This window comes from Pleurodeles waltl, chromosome 10 (genome assembly GCF_031143425.1).
Source record: "Pleurodeles waltl isolate 20211129_DDA chromosome 10, aPleWal1.hap1.20221129, whole genome shotgun sequence".
Taxonomy (NCBI): domain Eukaryota; kingdom Metazoa; phylum Chordata; class Amphibia; order Caudata; family Salamandridae; genus Pleurodeles; species Pleurodeles waltl.
This window is the reverse complement of record NC_090449.1, coordinates 46,875,030-46,898,056: the sequence shown is the minus strand read 5'-3', so window position 1 is coordinate 46,898,056 and position 23,027 is coordinate 46,875,030. Positions and strand designations below refer to the sequence as shown.

At 45.0% G+C, this 23,027-nt stretch overlaps 1 protein-coding gene across 1 annotated transcript in view; it reads right to left on the bottom strand.

The window, feature by feature from the left end:
- The window catches only part of LOC138262357 (extracellular calcium-sensing receptor-like), a 135,120-nt gene extending 113,765 nt beyond the window's left edge, over positions 1–21,355 (bottom strand). Inside the window, exon 1 of the mRNA XM_069212256.1 lies at positions 21,265–21,355. Coding sequence (XP_069068357.1) covers positions 21,265–21,355 — 91 coding nt within the window. The remainder of the gene's footprint in view (positions 1–21,264) is intronic.
- Between the last annotated feature and the right edge of the window lie 1,672 nt (positions 21,356–23,027).

The following is a 23,027-nucleotide window of genomic DNA, read 5'->3' as shown; positions in this document are numbered from 1 at the left end:
TTTTTGTTAGTAGTGACCAAGACAAATAAATCGATTCCTTATGCCAAATATAAAAACATTGAAACACTAGCTAGACGTGCTAATTGGCTGCAATCCTGCCTTACCATCTAATTCATCGGTGTCAGTAAGTTCACAGCATGCATCAAAGTAACATTAGAAATGCTGACTGCATCCTCATGAACGACTTTTGCGGAGAAGTTATTCTACAACATGAAATATATATATATATATATATACATATATATATATATATATATATATATATATATATATATATATATATATATATATATACATATATATTTAGAGAGAGAGAGAGAGAAAGAGGAAATAATCCACTGTTACAAAGTTCTACTGGGAATGTTATAGGGGGTTTACATAATAGAAATGCAAATAATATTTGATAGAAAGAAGGAAGGCTGTGTGACAGAAAAGGAAGTTACTGGGGAAGAAGGTAAAATAATCCATATCTTCTTGACTTCTTACAGAGAGAGGTGAAATATGAAATGGAAAGGGTTTATGTACTAATATTTTTATCTTTGACCGTGCACCTACGACTTGAATTAATATGTTTATCAGGATTTGCCAGTATGTCCTAAGTAGGATTTGCTCGTCCATCCACCTTTTCTCGCTATCTTTGTTCCACACGGCTCCCTATGCAAGACCCTAATATGGCTCTGCTACAGATTTCTACAGGCTCATCCAATCTTAACTTCTCTAACTCATTCTTTCCCCAAGTTACAGGACTTCAAATGGAAGCTCCTGCACTTCCATTTCAATTCAAGGGTTGACAAAAAGTTTAATAAAAAACAAAATACAGCCATGCTATCATTTGGTAAAAGCCAACTTATATCAGATGAAAAATTTAAATGCCTTAGATTCCACCAGAGAGTTCTTTAACTTTCATAAAAGACTGTGGGTAAAGAATTAAACACAGTAATCCTAACACTTTGTGGGAGAATTTAGTTCTGTTTCTGTAACTGGTGTGAGCCACCTTTTTTGGTCATTTTCGCCACATCACCAACTGACTTTCGACAACTAAAAAAAAGTTGCCTCCTTGCCTTCCTCTCTCACTGAGCTGTAAAATTCCCCTCTAATTTCGGAAGTACTTTGGAAAGGCGGTATGCTCATGCCATTATTATCAAAGCATTGTTAGCTGCCAAAGTGGCCAATATCTCTGCTGGATACTTATGCTTAGCATATTGAAACCCTAGTACAAGGGCAGCTGTTGACTTTTCTATAATGTAATAGTTCCTTACATTTCAAGCAACCAGATTTCCACATAGGCTTCAGAAAGGAAACACTATTGATCAAAGGGATTGACGAAATGAGACAAATAAGAGATCAAAATGGTGTATGTCCCCTGATTTTATTAGATTTATGAATGGTGTTTGACACCATGTCCCATTCCATGCCGAGTACATGCCTTCATGATTTTGGCATTGTGCGGAAGGTGTTCAGGTGGTTCACCCCTTTTTGCACGACCGTTCTCAGATGATGAGGCTACCTAAAGGTGTCATGTCTTAAACACATTTACTCAGGTGTGCCCCAAGGCTCAGTGTTAAGCCCTAGCCTGTTCAATTTGTACATGACACCGTTGCCACAGCTAACAGGATCCTTCCGGATTGCATTCTTTACCTTTGATGGCAACACCCAGCTTAATATCAGACTCAATGGCAATTCTGGGGAGGTAGATGCAAACCTTAATACCTGTTTAAGGGATGTGGCCAGCTGAATGGAGACTAACTCCCTAACTCTAAACAGGGGTAATACAGACGTGGTGGGTTGTGGCTCTGACTGTGCTTGGTCAGCAGCTTGGAGGTCAGCTAAATTAGAGGCTCTGCCAGTGCCTGTAGCGAGCCCATGTAGGGAATTTGGGTTTGACAGTGGATACAAATCTGAATTTTGATGTTCATGTGAACGTTTGTGCCACTGGCTTCAAACTACTTTATGTCCTAAAAAAACTTGTCCTTTATCCCAACATTAGCTAGGAGGGAGAACTTGTCTTCTCACGCATGGACTATTTTAATGCCCCCCTTGGTAGACGCACCAAGGTATCTGATTAATTGTCTACAGCTGCTGCAGAATGCGGCCTCAAGTCTGATCCTGTGGTTAAGGAGAAACTCCCCATATCTAAGCATTGCGGCAGATTACACTGGCTTACAAAGGAGAAGAGATGTACATTTAACGTGCTAAGTCTGTGCCACAGAACAATTATCTTTAATGGTCTACACTTGTATTTCTCCGCGGGACTGCTTACATGCCCATGTAGTGTAGGTAGGTAGCCAGCTGCAATGGCTTGGAAGGGTACCCCTAATTGGGTGGCCCCTCTGGTCGAATTTCCATCAGTGTCAGCTAAGCCGCAAGTGTGATTGTGATTGGCATGTCTAGTGGCTGCTAAACGCTATGAGTCCCAGAAAGCAAAGTAATGTTGGTTAAAACTCCATGACTGATTGTATGCGAGGTGGCATGGTGGACAACAAAAGGTTATACTGGATGCATCCCCAAGTAATTACGAGTGATTGATAATAATTCAAGCATTGAGCCCATCACTTTTTGTATTCCTTAGTGCGACACCTTAAGTGTGGTGGGTGTGCCAAGACATAGGTCCTGTGCTTTCTGTACCACTGGAACCAAGATGTCACCCTACTGAAAATGCTCCCATTGGCTAAAATGGGTCTTGGTTTACTTGTGTTCTGGATCAGAAAGCACCTGGTGTGGCCTTTCAGGCTGGACTGTTCTTATATTCAAACAGGTCTCACGCTGACTTGAGTATGTTTGATTCCTGTCTGAGGAGGCATAGTAGGCACAAAAAAACATGGCTTGGGATGCAGCGTTGAGTAATTACCAGTGACTGAGATTAATTCTTCAACATCATCGAAAATGGCATCGTATCATTTTAAGTCTGGTGGTGTCTATAACATTACAAGTTACCCCAGACCCAGATCAGTGTGGCTATAGAACGAGGTTACATCAAGAAAACTATATGAGATGACATAAATGAACGACTTCTGAATATTGCCTCAGTCCTTACTCACACTTCCTTTCATCAAGGTACACCTATAGTGAAGAGCTGTTGGTCACTTTAGTACCTGGGGAAAGACATGCTCGGTAATATATGGCATTTCAGATTTTATTTAATTTAATTTATTTTCAGACTGTTATATCGCGCGAACACGACCCTTAAGGATTTAACAGCGCTTTACAGATATAATGAAAGGTAGGTATTGTACAAATGAAAAGTGATATACGTACAAAATACATACATAAAAATGGATATAGATACATAGTTGAATGGAATAGAGAGAGAGAAGTATTAGTTAATTGCTTAGCACTCAGGAAGCTGCAGTTCATCTCCAGGTACTCCAAAAGATGTAGGCTGACTTCAATAAACCAGTCAGCTTTAGTTTAGTGGAAAAGGCATTGGCCTGCCTCATAAAATGACACTGTGAAACACGTTTCATAGATCTAATGGGATTTAGGATGTTGTTATACCAGAATAGGACACAAGTTGAGTGGGCTTATGGGACTTACTTGTTCTGCTATGCTACACACTTCCCTAGGTTATGACCCCAGAGAGGCCAGCCACTGAATGTGCAAGGGAGCACCGGTCCAACCTTGGTCCTAGACTCATTACTTAGGAAGAGAGGCCTAAGACTAACCGCGTGCTCGCTCTGCCTCAGAAGCAAGGGATTTGGCTCAACCAATCAGGAAATCTGCAATTTGGATCGATTCAAGCATTAAGTGAACCTAGGGTCTCATCTGGTCTACTAGCCAACAAGAACTGATTTTTCAGTGACAGGCTTAAACTCCATATGCCCACAGAGTGAACATCCCACACAAACTACTAGTAGTATATATTGTCGTCATTTGCCATTTTTGTAATTTTATATTTTTGCAAAGCATTGTAATGGCTTTGTAAGAAATACATCTCTAGGGGTCTGAGGAACCTGCACAGAGATCAGGCTTCATGGCCGGGTGTAGGTTCTCTGCAGGGTAGACAAAGGATGCCATCTGCCCTGCTGGTGCTGTCACTGCAACCCCTGCACTAGGCACTTAATTGCGATTTTAAATGTAATAGTTGCAATCAGTGATTGACTTCTGTCCAATCCCCTTAACGGGATTAAAACCAGGAGAGCTAGAACTTTCCAAATGCATTGGCTAGGGCCCTTCACTCACGCTCACTATCACCTGGAAGGGCAGCATCCCAACACACCTCAGATGTAGCATTTGGTGTCTCATTTGAAGGTTATCAGCCAGGAGCCACACATTCACAGTTCCTTCCCACTCAGCCTCTGACCTTCCAATCCCAGCTGCTCCCCTCCTCACTGAAGAACACCATGCAGATTCATAGCAGCGACTAGATTTCAAGGCACTAGAGTAACGCTTCACAGGGGGACACCCATAATCACCCTCTCCTCGGCTGCAAACATCTGTAGAGGGGCTGCTGGTTGCCAGCTAGAGGCTTCCTCCGAGCTCTTCCTTCTTTACTAGGTTGCACTAAAGTTTATTTTTATTTTTTATTTTGCAGTGCACTTCGGCAGGATTTGCCATGGTCTGCCTGTGTCTTTTAAGAAAGCGATAGCAATGACATTTAAAAGCATAGGCAGTGGGACTGAAACAACAGAGCCAGTATACTGCCTAAATCAATAGGGTTGGTAAATGTGCCCAACTCCTACTTTCAAAGGGGGCACTAACCACAAGCTCCTCTACAAACTGACCTCATACCACACAGACTTACTCTGAAAGATCACCACACACCAGCTCCTCACTGGAAAGGGACATCAAAATACGGGTCCTCACCATGGAGCTACCCCAAAACTCCTCCTTAGAGCAAAGCCCAGGAATAAAGCCCCCTCACCCCCCAAACGTGTCCTCATTCAGCAGGCCAAATGAGTCCTGCTTCAGTTTAAAGTATTGTTATAGTTGACTGTAGTTGAGGTGGCAGGAAAAGCCCGCAACAGGGACATCTTCGGTATTTTGGGGACTCTGGGACAGGACTGTTTGGGGGCACCTGCTCCGAACAGCTTTGAATTTACGTTCCAGTGTCAGCTCTTTCATACCCTCTTTGGCCTGGTCACTGGCAGTGCACAGGCACTCAGGGTCAAATTATAAATATGTTTACATCTAATCTTAGGGGACTGTGATGAGTGTTTTCAACATTGCAGCATAGTAGCTCGCTGATATTACCTTGCCACACTCCCCTTTCTCATCTGTGTAGTCCTGTTTTGCTTTAAAAGAAACTTTTTAGTGGATGCTGCATGAAACATGAGCACAACATTTCTCTACAGAATGTCAGTAATAGACTCGTACACTTCACCCAAATTAAAAAATAAATTAAAGGAAAGCGGTATTTAAATTAATCTATTTAAAAACTATTCAAGGTCATCAGGCAAGAATCTCTGCAGAACAGAGTTAACTCTATCAAGGAGCAAGCCCGCGTTTCCCATGCCATGAAAGATCTCTGCCCCGAAGCATTCCATGTTTCAGGTCTTCGCTGTCTAGTAACTGACAGACACACCAGCACAGCTCTCCTCCAGGGCTTCTCTCTACAGCAACAATAAAGCAAACAGTGTGAAACCTCAAAGCTGCGCGCCATACACATCCTGCAGAACTTGCTTGCAGAAGCCAGGCGGGTGCTGCTGCTCCGACAGGATCTCTCCGTGAGATGGCTCGATTGCTAACAATGCAAAGAGGGGGGGGGGGTACTTCCAAGGAGGGTTTGCGTAAGGTCCCTTTCGACTTGGCTGCAGCTGCTTTTGTTAGGAAGCAATTAAAGACCAAGCTATTTGCAGACTAGATGGGATAGCCAGTTATCTCCGTGGCAGTGTTTAATTTGAGCCGTGGTTTCCGGTGCAGGGCACCAGCACTTATTTTTGAGGGACGGCGCTTATTTTCTTCAAGCATTTACTGCAAGCAAAAGACACATATGGGAAAGATGGAGAACGAATAAGTGAAAAAGTGTCAAAACGGGAGAAACCAAAAAGCTGCAAGTGTGAGCTGATGGGGCAAGGAGTGGCTGTAATCAATAAAAGTCTCCCAAGATGGCTTCAGGATTACGCTGTCTCAGCATTCCATGCTCGTACATTTAAATGCATCAGCCGCGTGTTTCAAAGGAGAGTTTTGCTCACCAACACATTTTTATTTACAAATTAAGCACTGCTCCATGGGGAAGGACGAGCACTTGGTTTCTGTCCAAGGAATTTCCTCCTCGAGCGTTGGAACATTTCTTAGCAAGCTGTCATGTGCTATCTATCATTCTATATATATATATATATATATATATATATATATATATATATATATATGTATAATCTAATTCATTTTCTACATAGATCACTGCTACTGGTTTAGCATTTTCCATCTTTCCGAATTTGCTTCTGTATGTTCAATTTATGAGAGGATATTTAAAATTGCTGTGAAACATGAGCAATAGAAATAGTGTGACCCAAAAGAATGGCACTTACTAAATCATTAGAGGACCCAGGCTTCCGGAGGCTGATTCCAAGTTCTACTTGGTGAACACTTTATATGATTTTCCTCATCGCAATGAAGGAAATGGCTACTTATTACTCTTCAGCAATGATCCCTCCATGGTATGGTCTATGCCACTGGGACATCCTAGCTGGTAATGAATAGTTAGTGCTAGCAGAAAATTAGCAGTTGTTATGATTAGCTATCATCAATCTTTATGACACACACAGGGAATTTTCATATGACAGATGAGTTGTGATAAAAATGTCACCCATGCCTTGATGGTCATCACTGTTTCTACTACAAAAACCTTGTTTGAGTACGTGCTTTCCAAGGTTTACAAAATACAACCGACATTGTGAAGTTTGCAAAATTGGCTAACCTTTTTAGAGCCGTTCACAAACTAGGAACAGGCAACGTTTTGTAACTTTGTCTGATCTTTGTTTCATTGTCAATAAATGTGTCTAGTATGACATACACCTGCTCTCATCTGTTCAGTTTCAAAACATCACTCTTGCTTCGGGGAACGTGGAAGAAGTCGATATCATTAGAATTCCAATTCATTTGCAAAATTTGGTTTTAATAACTATACAGAAAAGGTAACTTTTAGAAAGTTAGACTTTGCTTGTCTGAATCTCAATTAGTCTAAGTAGCATTAACCTGCCAGTGGATGCCCCCTGTTACTACCTTACCCTTAATGAGATCTCAAAACTGCTCCCATAGCAGAAACAATGGCTTTGGGCTTTTGGCAGGAAGACCAGGGTATAAGGTATGTGGCTCATGTCAGCCCTGGAAGGGCAGTGGGTTAGAATCATGAACTTCATTAACTTGAAAGGGGCAAGAGTGAAGCCTGTCCATTCATAGTTTAGGGTAAATGGAGATCTGCGAAATAAAAGTCCTTTGGTCCCTGGCCAACTGCAGCCATCTTGGTACAAGACGAGTGGGAGTAGGAGCTGGTCCCAAAACCAGTTTGGTATGGTTGAGGAAGAGGTGGGCTGAGCCCAGATTTATGTATTGAACTTGCGGTTTTAAAATGAAAATATTTTTGACTTTTTCCTGGGAAGGACTCCCATCCTTCCTAATTAATAAACCATTTTCTTACATTTATCATTTTGAGTATATGTTTGTGAGGGAGAACGATAGTCAAACATCAACAACTGCAATTTGAATAGTGGCCCTTTTGACCATCGAAAGGGGAAAAATCAGAGGATTATACAAACCCCAATCTATAATTATTAAACATAACATTCAAAGTCATGTCCAAAGTGTGCATAATTGCTGTGGATGAAAAACAAATCAATAATCTTGAGGAGGTGCATGCTTCCAATTATGGAACAACTGCAATCAAATATGGAGCCAGGGATGACACAGGTGAACCAAGTATCTTGACAGCCATCATCCCATTAACACCTAGCCAGCTATAAGATATGTTGATATGCATCAAAGCGACAGGTAGACCTATTAAGAAATAATCAAGAACATTGTTAGAAATGGGGCATCTGGTTGGCAGTCAGTTTGCACTCTGTCCAAGCAGGGACCCTCACACTAGTCAGGGTAAAGGAGAAACACACCTGGGTAAGCCCCACTCAGCCCCTTGGTAGCTTGGAGCAATGTGTAAAGTATTTGTACCAACAGACACAGTAATACAGTGAAAATACTACAAAATGTACACCACTCCAGTTTAGAAAAATAGGTAATATTTATCTAAATCAAACAAGACCATAACAACAAAAATCCAACATACACAAGTCAAGCTATGCATTTCAGAAAGAATAAGAGTCTTAATCCATAGGAAACAGTGAGAATGCTGTTGTTACCCAAAAATACCTGGTTTGCATCACAAATAAAGCCACATGGGCAAGTGTGCGTAGGAACTGTCAGAAATGCATCGATTCCTTACTCGCAAGTGAGTCCGTGCATCATTTCCTTCTCGGGTCCGGTCAGCGGTGCATCGGTTTTTGTCCCTTGCAAGAGAGCGATGCGTCAATTTCCAGATAGGCACGTCGGGTCTTGGCAGGCTTTGCATTGATTTTTCACGCACAGCGATGTTGCATTTGAAATCCGGTCGCATGGTGTCAGGAAACCACGCTGCTTGGGGTTTGCGTCGTTATCAGCAGCCGCTAGTGGGTGTTGCATGTTGTTTCGCCAGCCATGATGAGTCAGTCTTCCAGCCATGATGCAGGTGGAGCGTTGATTTCAGCTGCGAGGCCGGTGGCACGTCATTTATCAGCCACGTTGAGGATGATGTGTTGAAAATTTCTCCGCATGGTGGTGTTTGAGTCCATTTCAGTCCTTTTCCACCAACTTCATCTTTCAAGGCCCAGGCACTGGATGGGGCACCACTTGGCAGGGAAGGAGTCTCACCAGAGAGTTCAGGTGCTGGCAGAGGAAGTCTTTGATGGCCCTAAGACTTCAACAACAGGAGGCAAGCTCAACTCGAGCCCTTGGAGATTCTTCTCAAGCAGGAATGCACAACAAAGTCCAGTCTTTGTCCCCTTTCACAGGCAGAAGCAGCACCTGCAGGATTGCCCAACAACACACAGTTACAGTCAGGAACAGAACTTCTCCTCAGCTCTTCAGCTCTTCTCCTTGGCAGATGTTCCTCTTGATTCCTTGAAGGAAATCAGATTTTCAGGGGTTTGGGGTCTAATACGTATAACCCTTTCTGTCTTTGAAGTTGGCAAACTTCAAAGGGAAGTCTCTCTTGTTTGCAAGATCCTGCCTTGCCTAGGACAGGCTCTAGGCTCACACCAGGGGGTTGGGGACTGCATTGTGTGAGGGCAGGTACAGCCCATTCAGGTGTAAATGCTCACTCCTCCCTCCACTCTAGCTCAGATACCCCATTAGAATATGCAGGCTACACCAGCTCCCTTTGTCTCACTGTCTAGAGGGAATTCACACCAGCCCAACTTTCAGTCTGACCCAGACAGGGAATCAACAACCAGGTAGAGTCACAGAATTGTTTAAGCAAGAAAATGTCCTCTTTCTAAAAGTGGCATTTTCAAACTGACAATTTAAAAACCAACTTTACCAAAAGATGTATTGTTAAATTGTGAGTTCAGAGACACCAAACTCAAAATTTCTATCTGCCCCCAAAGGGAATCTGCGCTTAACTATCATTTAAGGGCAGCCGCCATGTTAACCTATGAGGGAGATAGGCCTTGCAACAGTGAAAGCTGCGTTTAGGAGTATTTCACTTTTAGGACATGTAAAACACACCAGTACATGTCCCACCTTTAACATACACTGCACCCTGCCCATGGGGCTACATCGGGCCTACCTTAGGGGTGCCTTACATGTAGAAAAAGGGAAGGTTTAGGCCTGGCAAGTAGGCACACTTGCCTGGTTAATTTGGCAGTTTGAAACTGCACACACAGACACTGCAGTGGCAGGTGTGAGCCATGTTTACAGGTCTTCTCATATCGGTGGCACTACCAGTGCTGCAGGCCCACTAGTATAATTTGATTTACAGGCCCTGGGCACCTCTAGTGCACTTTACTAGGGACTTACCAGTAAATCAAATATGCCAACCAAGGATAAGCCAATTACACTTGTAATTTACACAGGAGCACTTGCACTTAAGCACTGGGCAACAGTGTTGAAGTGCCCAGAGAACCAAAAACAGCAAAACAGAGTCCAGCACACAGTCAAAACAGGGGAAGCAGAGGCAAAAAAGACAGGAGAGACCACACCAAGGATGCCACTTCTAACAAACATTAACACCTGAATTTATATATTTTGCTAATTATGATTTGGACTTGGGTCAGAATAGTACACATTATCCCCCCCCCACATCAACACTTTCCATAATATGTGGGGATTTGGAGTACAAATAGTAAATTGGTCCTTCAGCTGTACATACTTAGGCCAATTATATTTGTGTTGAAGTTAGAATAGCAAATATGCCACTCTAACATTGAACACTTTCTCCAATTTGCGAAGCTTTGGAGCTAGAACAGTAAATATGACCTCCAACTTTATGTTTGGTGTGGGGTGGATCTGAATAATAAATATGATGCCCCAGCTTTACACAATTTCTACAATATGTTTGGCTTTTGAGTGAGAATTGTAAATATGAGCCCCAACTTTAAACATTTTCCAAATATGTTTGGAGTTGGATTTAGAATAGTAAATATGATCCTAGCATTAAACACTTCCTTCAAAACATTTGTAATTGAACTTAGAATAGAAAACGTGATCCTCCAACTTAAAATACTTATCTAATTATGTTTGGGGCTGAAGTTAGTATAGTAAATATGAACTCTTTCTCCCATAGATGTGCAACAGTATTTAGAATAGTAAATAACCCCCCCCCCCCAAATTAAAGCTTTTTGCAATATATGTCTGTAAGTATGCATGTGTGTTTGTGTATTTTGCACCAAAGTGCTAAACATGGTCAAAGGCAAGCATAAAGTCAACAAGTAATTGGAGATCATGCTGGGATGTTGACGGTGAGTCCATTGTGATGTTTTGTTCCTAATTGGACAGGGGGGTGGTCTCAATGGATGCAGGGAGGTTGTTCCAGAATATAGATGGAAAAGACCTGTTGTCTTGTTTTTTCTTTTGTACTATTCTTATTCTGAGATCTGATGATGTCTTTGCTGCCGCCGTTCTGATAACCACCAAGGATTCTGGACTTGTTGCAGGATAAGTGGGGGTTCTGATTTGACTTTAAGTCTTTAATTACAAAATATCCAGCAATAAGGAAGACTTTCAAGATGTAAACTAAAATATCCTATTTCTCAAGGAGCACATAGCCAATGGGGTGAGAAGTCATGAACCTCAATGAAAATACTCATAGTCCAAAATTGATAGATACCTGAAATCTGTTAAAAAAGAATGTGACTTGTGGGCTGGGTTATATTTTGTACTTCAGGTAAATAAAGTATTAGCTTAAAATGTGTTCTTTAATATGGCTTTGGTACATATTTATGTGTGGCAAATTCTGTATCCAAAAAAGACCAAATGTACAGTGTCTTAAATGTTTCTCAAGGTGAAGAAGGTAAATGCCTCTGTTTAGTTCTACACCATTGAAAACAAAGCTTGCACCAGGAGGCTTTGATTTTCCAAGAAATTAGCCTTTATCACTATCAGTAACTGAATATAACTTAACTCGCTTTCAACCCCCTTGGTTATTTCTATGCTTAAGAGTTAAGATTTAAGGACAATTTCAAAATCAGCATTATCGCTGTTTGCAGAGTGGCTCACCATATGTGTGCATTTTAAACTGATACAGGTTTTTTTTTTTAAGAATCCTCCTTATAGTACAATCCCAACATTTGAGTTCACAAGAAATTACTGTACTGGAAATCAATTACTTGTAGAGGGAGTTCCTTAGTCAAACTATAATATTTTTGTGCTATTATGTCAAATTAAACGTTAATATCTATCTTCAAAATCTGGAACTATTGCTAGGATTAGATTTTGAAAATCTCCCAAAAGCCTATGAAAGTTCTATTATTGTTTTGGTTTAGTGTCAGTTTTTTGAAGCTGAATGTCAGTTACATGCAGTGGTATTATCTAGCATGTCTTGCATCTGTGTTTTGGATAGTTAGGAATTGTTAAGATGGTAATTGTTAGAAATGAGGTCTTTGGTTGACATTCAGGTTACCCCCTGTCCAAGCAAGGACCCTCAATCTAGTCAGGGCAAAGGAGAATCACACTCAGATAAACCCTGTTCACCCCCTTGATAGCTTGGCAGGAGCAGGCAGGCTTAACTTCAGAGATAATGTGTTAAGTAGTTGTACAAACACACACATTAATTCAGTGAACCATTACAAAATGACACACAGAGGTTCAGGAGAATAGTGAATATTTTATCTAAATAAACAACACCAAATATGATAAAAATCCACAATACACACTTAAAAATATGAATGTAGTACTTAAAAGTATGAACACAGTGCCTTGAGGCACAAATACTGCAAGTTGGTGTTATGCGACGTCATGACAGAGTCAGTTCCTAAAATGCGATGCCAACGATGGAGTCGTATGATCCCCAGGTACAGTACCTTAGTAAACAAGTAGTAAACAGGCCATGCACAGAGTCAGGAAGAGCAGCATCGCTGGGTCTGACGTGGTGTTGGTTCCTGTGCAACGGGTCAAAAGGACAGCGGCGTTGCTCAGCGGTGTCAGGTCCTTACTACTGGGTGGTGGAGGTGAAGCATCGTCAGATGCAAAGTCGGTCCCTTGGTTCCGGCAGATGCAAAGTCCAGCAGACTCACGATGCTGCGGAGCAACCTCACAGGGTCGCGATGACGTGACAGGTCCACAGGTGCTCCTATGGTGTCAGGTCGTCACGGACATTGGACTTACAATACTCTGGTGTCAGCAAACTCAGGTGAGTTCAGAAGTTGCAGCGATGCCAAGACTGCAGGGTCCTGGGGCTTCTACAGGGTCCCTGGCCTTGATGCAACAGTATCGCTGTTCCGGGTTAGCGGCGTCAGCTCATAGGGTCATCAGATTCGTCGCACTCAGCGAGGTCCACGGCCTCAGGGCAAGCGGCGGAGCGGTTCAGGGCAGCTGCGTCCTTTGCGAAGACACACAGCATCATCTAGCATCGTTAGACTGTTCTTTCTCCAGGAATTCACTACCAGTGGTCCAGAAACTGGAATGGCATTCTCTGGCAAGCTAGAGTTCACAGCAAGTAGACTCAGGTCTGGCTGGTGAAGCCTTTGCTGTCCCTGAGAATTCAAAACAGGAGGCAAGCTCTACTCCAAGCCCTTGGAGTTACTTTTCGAGCAGAAATGCAACAAAGTCCAGTCTCTGTAACATCGGACTACATCGGGCCTACCTCAGGGGTGCCTTACATGTAGAAAAAGGGAAGGTTTAGGCCTGGCAAGTGGGTACACTTGCCAAGTCAAATTGACAGTTTAAAACTGCACACACAGCCACTGGAGTGGCAGGTCTGAGACATGATTACATGGCTACTTATGTGGGTAGCACAATCAGTGCTGCAGGCCCACTAGTAGCATTGATTTACAGGCCCTGGGCACCTCTAGTGCACTGTACTAGGGACTTACTAGTAAATCAAATATGCCAATCATGGAGAGCCAATTACGCATACATTTTTAAATAGGAGCACTTGCACATTTTAACACTGAATAGCAGTGGTAAAGTGCCCAGAGTATCAAAAACAGCAAAAGCAGAGTCCAGCAAACATCAACATCCTGGGGAACAGAGGCAAAATGTTACAGGAGACCACACCAAGGATGCCAAGTCTGACAGTTATGCATTGAAGATGTACCCATGATAGGTGCTGCTGGGTATTTAAACAGCTTCATCCTGGATGAAGGGATGGAAAGAAGTTTTATTTCTCCTGTGGCACATTCTTTATCCTTTCACAGCAATGTATGCACCTTTTCTCTTGTCTGGACTGGTGTGTTCTATCTTTTCTGCCCAGTGGTGTAACAAAGCTTGAGGGTCCCACCCCAAAAGTACATGGAGGGACCCCCTCTAGACTTACTCAGGAGCACTCAGGACTAGGTACTATGCTAATGGCACCCCCTGGAGCTCACCCTCCCCGCTCCGTGTAAACTGTGTGGGCCTTTGTTACACCACTGTCTCTGTCCCTGTGGACATACTGAGCTGGGTGCAATGCATACTGCTCGTACTTTTGCATGATTTCTTCTATGCAATTAGCATCATATACTCTCCTGGTAGCACAATGAATGTGTTAAACAGCTTTTATGTTTATATGCCATGAATTAGCATCCCACATGTTGGCTGCTTCTTTCAGATGTAAACAACTTTATATTGTTGTGGTGCATCATTTCATGAGATAGACTTAGGTGGTCATTACAACATTAGCGGTAAAAGCCGCTTACCGCCATGCAGAAGACCGCCAACACACCGCCGCGGCCGCGGAAAACCGCCACAGCTATTATGACCCACATTTTGCAATCTGCCAAAATTCAGACACCCACACAAGTCCGCCACACCAAAGGTGTTAGAAATGGGATTTTTGGTTGGCAGTCAGGTTACCCTCTGTCCAAGCAAGAACCCTCACTCTAGTCAGGGTAAGTCACACACAATCCAAAATTATCCTGTGCCCACCCTCTGGTAGATTGGCACGAGCAATAATGCTTAACTTAGAAGGCAATGTGTAAAGTATTTGTTCAATAAATCATACAATAACATAATATAACACCTCACAGTGTTTAGAAAAATATATAATATTTATCAGGATAATTGTAGGTCAAAATGAATAAATATGCAATGTGAAATTGTAGAGATATCACTAAAAAGTGATATAAAGTGTGTTACGTCTTTAAAAAGTAAACTAAGTGTCTTTCAAGCATAAAGTACCTGGTTTAAAGTGGAAAATCTCCGCAAAGGGCCACAGAAGAAGAGATACGTGGAAAAATGGTGTGTTCGTCGATTTCTCCCCTGCACACATAGACTTGCGTTGTTATTTTTCACGCGGGGAAGTCGGGCGTCGTTTCTGTGGGTCGCAGGATTACCAGATGTCCCGGGGTCTGTGCGTGGATTCTTTGGCTTGTTTTCCGTCTGCGCGTTGTTTCTGGGAGGCTGTGCGTGGAATTTTCGGTCTCACAGCAGGCGTCGCGTCGATTTCCCCTCTGGAAGTCGGGTGGCATTGTCCTTGCGAGGCCGTGCTTCGAAGTTCCGGTCGCCCCGAAGGTGTCGTGCCGATCAGCGTTGGTGTGCGGCGCTTTTGTAGCCGCGGAGCAAGCTGTGCGTCGCTTTCTGCCACACAAGGAGTCCTTCTTGAAGAGATGAAGTCTTTGTAGTCGTGAGGCTTCAGGGAACAGGAGGCAAGCTCTGTCCAAGCCCTTGGAGAGCACTTTTACAGCCAGACAAGAGTTCAGCAAGGCAGCAGGGCAACAGCAAGGCAGCAGTCCTTTGTAGAAAGCAGCCAGGTGAGTCCTTTAGGCAACCAGGCAGTTCTTCTTGGCAGGATGCAGGTTCTGGTTCAGGTTTCTTCTCCAGCAAGTGTCTGATGAGGTAGGGCAGAGGCCCTGTTTTATACCCATATGTGCCTTTGAAGTGGGGGAGACTTCAAAGAGTGGCTAAGAAGTGCACCAGGTCCCCTTTCAGTTCAATCCTGTCTGCCAGGGTCCCAGTAGGGTGTGTGGCAGTCCTTTGTGTGAGAGCAGGCCCTCCACCCTCTCAGCCCAGGAAGACCCATTCAAAATGCAGATATATGCAAGTGAGGCTGAGTACCCTGTGTTTGGGGTGCGTCTGAGTGATTGCACAAGGAGCTGTCAACCAAGCCCAGCCAGACGTGGATTGTAAGGCACAGAAAGACTTAAGTGCAAAGAAATGCTCACTTTCTAAAAGTGCCATTTCTAGAATAGTAATATCAAATCCAACTTCACCAGTCAGCAGGATTTGGTATTACGATTCTGGCCCTACTAAATATGACCTTCCTACTCCTTTCAGATCAGCAGCTACCACTTCAATACTGTATGAGGGCAGCCCCAATGTTAGCCTATGAAGGGAGCAGGCCTCCCAGTAGTGCAAAAACGAATTTAGGCGTTTTACACTACCAGGACATGTAAACTACACAAATACATGTCCTGCCTTTCACCCACACAGCACCCTGCTTTAGGGGTTACCTAGGGCACACATTAGAGGTGACTTATATGTGGAGAAAGGGGAGGTTTAAGCTTGGCAAGTACTTTTAAATGCCAAGTCGAGGTGACAGTGAAACTGCACACACAGGCCTTGCAATGGCAGGCCTGAGACAAGGTAAAGGGGCTACTTAGGTGGGTGGCACAACCAGTGCTGCAGGACCACTAGTAGCATTTAATCTACAGGCCCTAGGCACATATGGTGCACATTACTAGGGACTTATAACTAAATTAAATAGTTCACTCAGGTATGATCCAAGGTTACCATGTTTAATGGGAGAGAGCATATGCACTTTAGCACTGGTTAGCAGTGGTAAAGTGCGCAGAGTCTAAAAGCCAGCAAAAACAGTGTCCGAAAAGTGGAGGGAGGCAGGCAAAAAGTTAGGGGTGACCACCCTAAGGCTGTCAGGTCTAACAAAAGGTCAGTGAGGAGCTGGCGAAAACAAAACCGACACCGTCACGCCAACAGAAATAAGCCCACACTATCACAACACACGAATCCATGCGGCGGTCTTTCAAACGCGGTATTCCATTGGCGGTACACACCGCCGCGCTCAAAATACACACACATCTACAAAACACAGCCACATTGGACAATAAAAAATACACACACCTGATACACATACACACACCACTCCCACACACCCATTACAATATAAAACACACACCCACATCACCCACAAACCCCTACGACAAAAAATCCAGAAAGAAGACCAGAGAGAGACACGACCAGCAAGAACAACAGCATCCACAGGCACACAATACCATCACCCACACAACTTCCACGCACCTCACACAACACACCACTACATATCAGCACACTGATCCCCCAGGTTCTCGGAGGTCCCGGTGGGAGTGTGGACTCAGCTGTTACACCTCCCAAGGTGGGGAAGGGCCACAAGAAACCCGGCAAGTCTGGGAAGAGCTGCACAGCGGAGAAGACCGCCATCATCCCCGCTGCCCAGGAGGCCACCGCCAGCCCCAGCTGCCCAGGAGGGCCCCGCCAGCATCAGCCCAGCTGCCCAGGAGGGCCCCGCAAGCCCCAGCCCAGCTGCCCAGAAGGGCCCCACCAGCCCCAGCCCAGCTGCCCAGGAGGCCACCGCCAGCCCCAGCCCAGCTGCCCAGGAGACCACCGCCAGCACCAGCCCAGTTGCCCAGGAGGCCCCCGCCAGCCCCAGCCCAGCTGCCCAGGAGGCCCCCGCCAGCCCCAGCCCAGCTGCCCAGGAGGGCCCCGCCAGCCCCAGCCCAGCTGCCCAGGAGGCCACCGCCAGCCCAGCTGCCCAGGAGGCCCCCGCCAGCCCCAGCCAAGCTGCCCAGGAGGGCCCCGCCAGCCCCAACCAGCTGCCCAGGAGGCCACTGCCAGCACAAGCCCCGCTGGGCCATGAAGGACCGCTAGCACAAGCCCCGCTGGGCCATGAAGGACTGCCAGCACAAGCACCGCTGGGCCATGAAGGACCGCCAGCACAAGCCACGCTGGGCCATGAAGGACCGCCAGCACAAGCTGCGCTGGGCCATGAAGGACCGCCAGCACAAGCACCACTGGGCCATGAAGGACCGCCAGCACAAGCACTGCGGGGCCATGAAGGACCGCCAGCACAGGCACCGCTGGGCCGGGCACCGCCAAATCAAGCACCGCTGAACAGGGCACCGCCAAATCAAGCACCGCTGAACAGGGCACCACTGGGTCGGGCACCGCCATATCAACCACCGCTGAACAGGGCACCGCCAACTCAAGCACCGCTGAACAGGGCACTGCCAAATCAAGCACCGCTGAACAGGGCACCACCAAATCAAGCACTGCTGGGCCAGGCCCTGCCAACTCAAGCACCGCTGAACAGGGCACCACCAAATCAAGCACCGCTGAACAGGGCACCGCCAAATCAAGCACCGCTGGGCCGGGCACCGCCAACTCAAGCACCGCTGAACAGGGCATCGCCAACTCAAGCACTGCTGAACAGGGCACCGCCAACTCAAACACCGCTGAACAGGGCACCGCCAAATCAAGCACTGCTAGCCCATGAACGGCAGGGCCACTGACGCAACTGGGTCCGTCACGGTGTGAGTGATGCACTCTGGGCACCAGTCCCCCTCCAGAACCAGTGGAGACTGTCATCCACTACCTCTGTCCTTCACAGGATGAAGCACTCTGGGCACCAGTCCCGCTCCAGAACCAGTGGAGACTGTTATCCACTTGAGAGACTGTGGCTTTGCACTCTCCAGGATATGGCAGTGGGCAACCCACCCACTGTAGAGACTTGTGAGACTGTGGCTTTGCACTCCCCAGGATGGAACAGTGGGCAAGCCACCCACTGTAGAGACTTGAGAGACTGTAGCTTTACACTCCTCAGGATGGAACAGTGGGCAACCCACCCAGTGTAAAGACTTGAGAGACTGTGGCTTTGCACTCCCCAGATTATGGCAGTGGGCAACCCACCCACTGTAGAGACTTGTGAGACTGTGGCTTTGCACTCCCCAGGCTTGAACAGTGGGCAAGCCACCCACTATAGAGACTTGAGAGCCTGTGGCTTTGCACTCCCCAGGATTGAACAGTGGGCAAGCCACCCACTGTAGAGACTTGAGAGACTGTAGCTTTACACTCCTCAGGAATGAACAGTGGGCATTGAGCCCTCTCGTGGATCTGGCGCCGTGCACTCATCCGGCTGAGGTGCCCCCTTCCCTTCCCCCTGAGGTGCCTGTTGTATTTCTATCTGATGCCCCTGCAGTGTTCTCTCTGTTTTGATCGGGTCTCGAGTGTGGGCCTCGCCCATGCATTTTGGGCCCAGTGGTCCACGGACTATAAATGGTGCAATACCTGGACTTCTATTATTGGTGTATATATTTGTTTATAGTGTATATATATTTTTGAGTACTGGTTTTTAATATATTACTAGGGTTACACTCATTTCCTTTTGTCTTTGCATTCTTCCGGGGGGTTTGGGGGGTGTAACTGTAATGTATCAACATGTATTAGTGTGTGTGCTGTAGTGGGTGAGGCTGAGGGTGTTGCATGTGTGTGTCCCTGTTTTTTGCCTCCCCCTCCCCTGTGTCGTAGGTGCAGTACTCACTGTGGTCTTTGCCGCCGGCGTTCGTGCTCCTGGTAGAGGAGCAAGAAGACTATCGCAGGTAGAATTTGGAGTTCCAGTTCCATGGTGTCCTCGTTCCTCGTGGGGTGTGTAGAGGTGAGCGTTTTCCCTTCGGAATTCCTGTTTCTGCCGTGTTTTTATCCGCGTTGAATCCACCCCGGAAACGGTGGCGGATTGGCCTGTCATAATAGTGTGAGCGGTACATTGTCTCCCGCCTGTCTGTTGTCGGTGACCGCTGCGCTGTTTGTTTGTACCGCCGTGGCGGTCGGAGTGTTAAAGTGGCTGTCTTTGTTGGTGTTTTCCGCCACATTCATAATTGCAATTTTATTACCGCCGGCCTGTTGGCGGTCTTACCGCCGCTTTAACACTGTCCGCCAGGGTTGTAATGACCCCCATAGTGTACAATGTTTTTATGATTTCCACAACGGGATGGAAGCTGTTGCCGCCTGGATGAAGGACAGCTACCTCAAGCTCAACTCTGACAAGACTGAGATCCTCATCCTGGGACCATCCACATCAGCCTGGGTCAACTCCTGGTGGCCATCGACTCTTGGCACTCCCCCAACCCAGCAAACCACGTATGCAACCTCAACGTCATCCTGGACTCATCGCTCACCATGACCCCCCAAGTCACATCCTCCTACTTTCACTCACCCCGACTTCTCGGGAAGGTCTACAAATGGACCCCAAAGGACTGGCTCAAATCCGTAACCCATGCCCTTGTTACCAGCAGACTAGACTATGGCAACACCCTCTATGCGGATACCATCCAGAGGAACCTCAAAAAATTACAGCACATCCAAAACAACTTCGCCAGACTTATTGTGGACATTCCCCAGTGCAAACATATCCTCAGTCACCTAAGAGACCTCCACTGGCTCCATATCAAGAAGAGAATCAACTTCATGTTCCTTGTCCATGCTTACAAAGCCCTCCGTGAACTAGGACCTGCCTACCTAAACTAGCACATCACCTTCTACACCCGCACCAGACCTCTCTGCTCCGCTCAACATGTATGCATTGTGCCTCTTTGTAACCCCTTGTGTCACATTACACCTGCTAATAGCATAATATATGCAAGGGAGATGTTCCTCCATAACAAGGACTATAAGAATGGAGCAGTGGAATCTAAGAGATTCCACCACACTATTTTTAGTGGTTATTTTTAACACCTGCATAGAGCAGGCGTTAAAAGGGGGCATACCATTAACACCAAAATGTTGGTGCTAATCCTGCACAGTACATCAATAGCATCAAAAGTTTTGACACTATTGCCTCTACCCTGCACCATGGTGTGCTATCTAGTAAATAAGGCACACACATGGTGTTGGTAGGGGGGCGCTAAGGGGCGAAAGAAAAGTGGCGCAGCATTGGATGCAGCACCACTTTTCTTAAATTCCGTCCTTAATCTTCCAAACTTACCTATTCATACATAGGTTGGTTCAGAAAATTATTATTTTTGTTTTAATCTGTCTTTTATTAAGTATTTATATCACTATGGCCCTCATTACGACCCTGGCGGTTGGAGGCAATTTGGGGAAAGATACTGCCAACAGGCTGGCGGTACCTTTTCCTAAATTATGACAAATGTACCACTCCGTCCGTCAGGGTGGTAATGGCCGGTGGGCTGGAGACATTAGTCCCCAGCCTGGCAGCCGTCACAATCCCACCCTCTGGATTATGACCCTTCCTACAGCCATGGTTTTTGTGGCATGCGTACCGCCAGGTAAACCATGGCAGTAAGCACTATCTCCCCCGCCCCCTTCCCATCCCCAGAGTCCTCCCCCACCCTCTGCCTCCCTCTCCTGTCCCCGCACATATCCACACCCACACGCACACACACCTACACACATACACACACGCATACTCACATCCTCCCACGCATGCACACATTCATAACCACACACTGCAAAACACACTAACATACATTGTCGCACACACCTCATCACAACACACACATACACGTACACTCACATTCAAGCATTCAAGCACTCATTCAATGCGGCTCACACCCGCATGCACGTATTCATAAACATACACCTTCGAACACACAACACCCCCACGCATGCACACAACACCCCCCACCACCTCTCCTGTCGGAGAACCCGACTTACCTGCTTGCATGGGGTTATCCGGCTGGAGACGGGACGCGGCGCTGCTGTCAGTAGCAGCGTCCACCAGCAAAGCACTGCCAGGCCGTCTCATTGCTCATGATATGGTAGGTGGTGTTTTGCTGGCGTGGCGCTGCTGCTGACAGCAGCGCCACCTTTCCGCTGTCAGCCGACAGGACCGTCTGCAGTATTCCGCCAGCCTTCTAGCGGAATTCCGTTGATGATCGTAATGCGGGTGGGTGGCTGGTAGCCACGGCGACGGTATGTTGACGGCTATCACTGTGGCAGTAGGCAGCAGTTACCGCCAATGTCTTAATGAGGGCCTATGTGTGTTAAGAGGCCACTAAATACATATGATTCTTTATCCTACTCCTTTTAGTAATAAAAATAGTCATATAAAGTTGTATTAGTCAGGATTACTGTGCTCTGTTTTTTTTATCTATAAAGTGCTTTTTAACACTTTCATGGCCCAAACTGCCGTCTGGATTGTCAAGCAAGGGGCTGCTGCACATGTATCATTTATATAGCATTTATGACATTCATGAACATACTTGGTTAATTATTTAAAGGGTGTTGGTTGTTTGTAGCCTAAATGAGTATGGATCCTGAATATTATCTCCAAAATAGGTTGTGGCTCTACTATCATGGTGGTACTGTTAAGATTATAAACATATTGAGAAATCAAAGATTTATGATAACTATTTCACTTGTTTCTTTTTATCAATTATATTATTGATGTTTAAAATATGTATTTTGTTATTTTTGTTAATTTATTTAATGTATTTATATCAATGTAGTTAACGTTTTTACAGTACTGTAATTTTGTTCATATGTTTTGTGGGGTGTAAGGTTTATTTTCAGATTAAATTAATGTTATTGTGTTTAAAATGTCTGTGTATTTACTATTAATTTTTCTTTAATGTTAATTTTGTAAGTGTTAGTTATATGCACGTGTCACTATTTTTACTGATACTATTCTTTATATTTTTTCTGTTTGTGGGTTTTACTGGGTAATTGGGTGAGTAGTTAGTTATATAATCTATATTTGCTCAAATTATGTAATATTTTAAAATTGTTTAGTAATTGGTGTAGATTTGTTAACCTATTTAATATATTTGATTTTGTGGGTGTTTTTTTTTTAATATTTGGGAGGTTTAGATACTGTTTTATTTAAAAAAAATATGTTAACTAATGTTAAATGTGTAAATTTGTATTTGAAATTGCTTGAAAGTTACTGCTAAATATATATTTGGTTTGTGAGTAGGTAGTGGTCCAGCAGGCCACTATCCCTGGGACGACCTGCAAACAGAGTGAATCACAATTTTTAACCTACCTCTTGCATAATAATTAGATAGGTCAGACTGAGACCCACTCAGAAATTTAGGCCCAAATTTAAGAGAGCCTAGCGCCTCCTTGGGTCACATTAGCATCATTCTTTATGAAGCTATTGTGGCTCAACGAGGCCAAATGTATTATGCCATATTTACAAAGTGGCACAATGTATGCATTGTGCCTCTTTGTAACCCCTTGTGTCACATTACGCCTGCTAATAGCATAATATATGCAAGGGGGATGTTCCTCCATAACAAGGACTATAAGAATGGAGCAGTGGAATCTAAGAGATTCCACCACACTATTTTTAGTGGTTATTTTTAACACTTGCATAGAGCAGGCGTTAAAAGGGAGCATACCATTAACACCAAAATGTTGGTGCTAATCCTGCACAGTACATCAATAGCATCAAAAGTTTTGACACTATTGCCCCT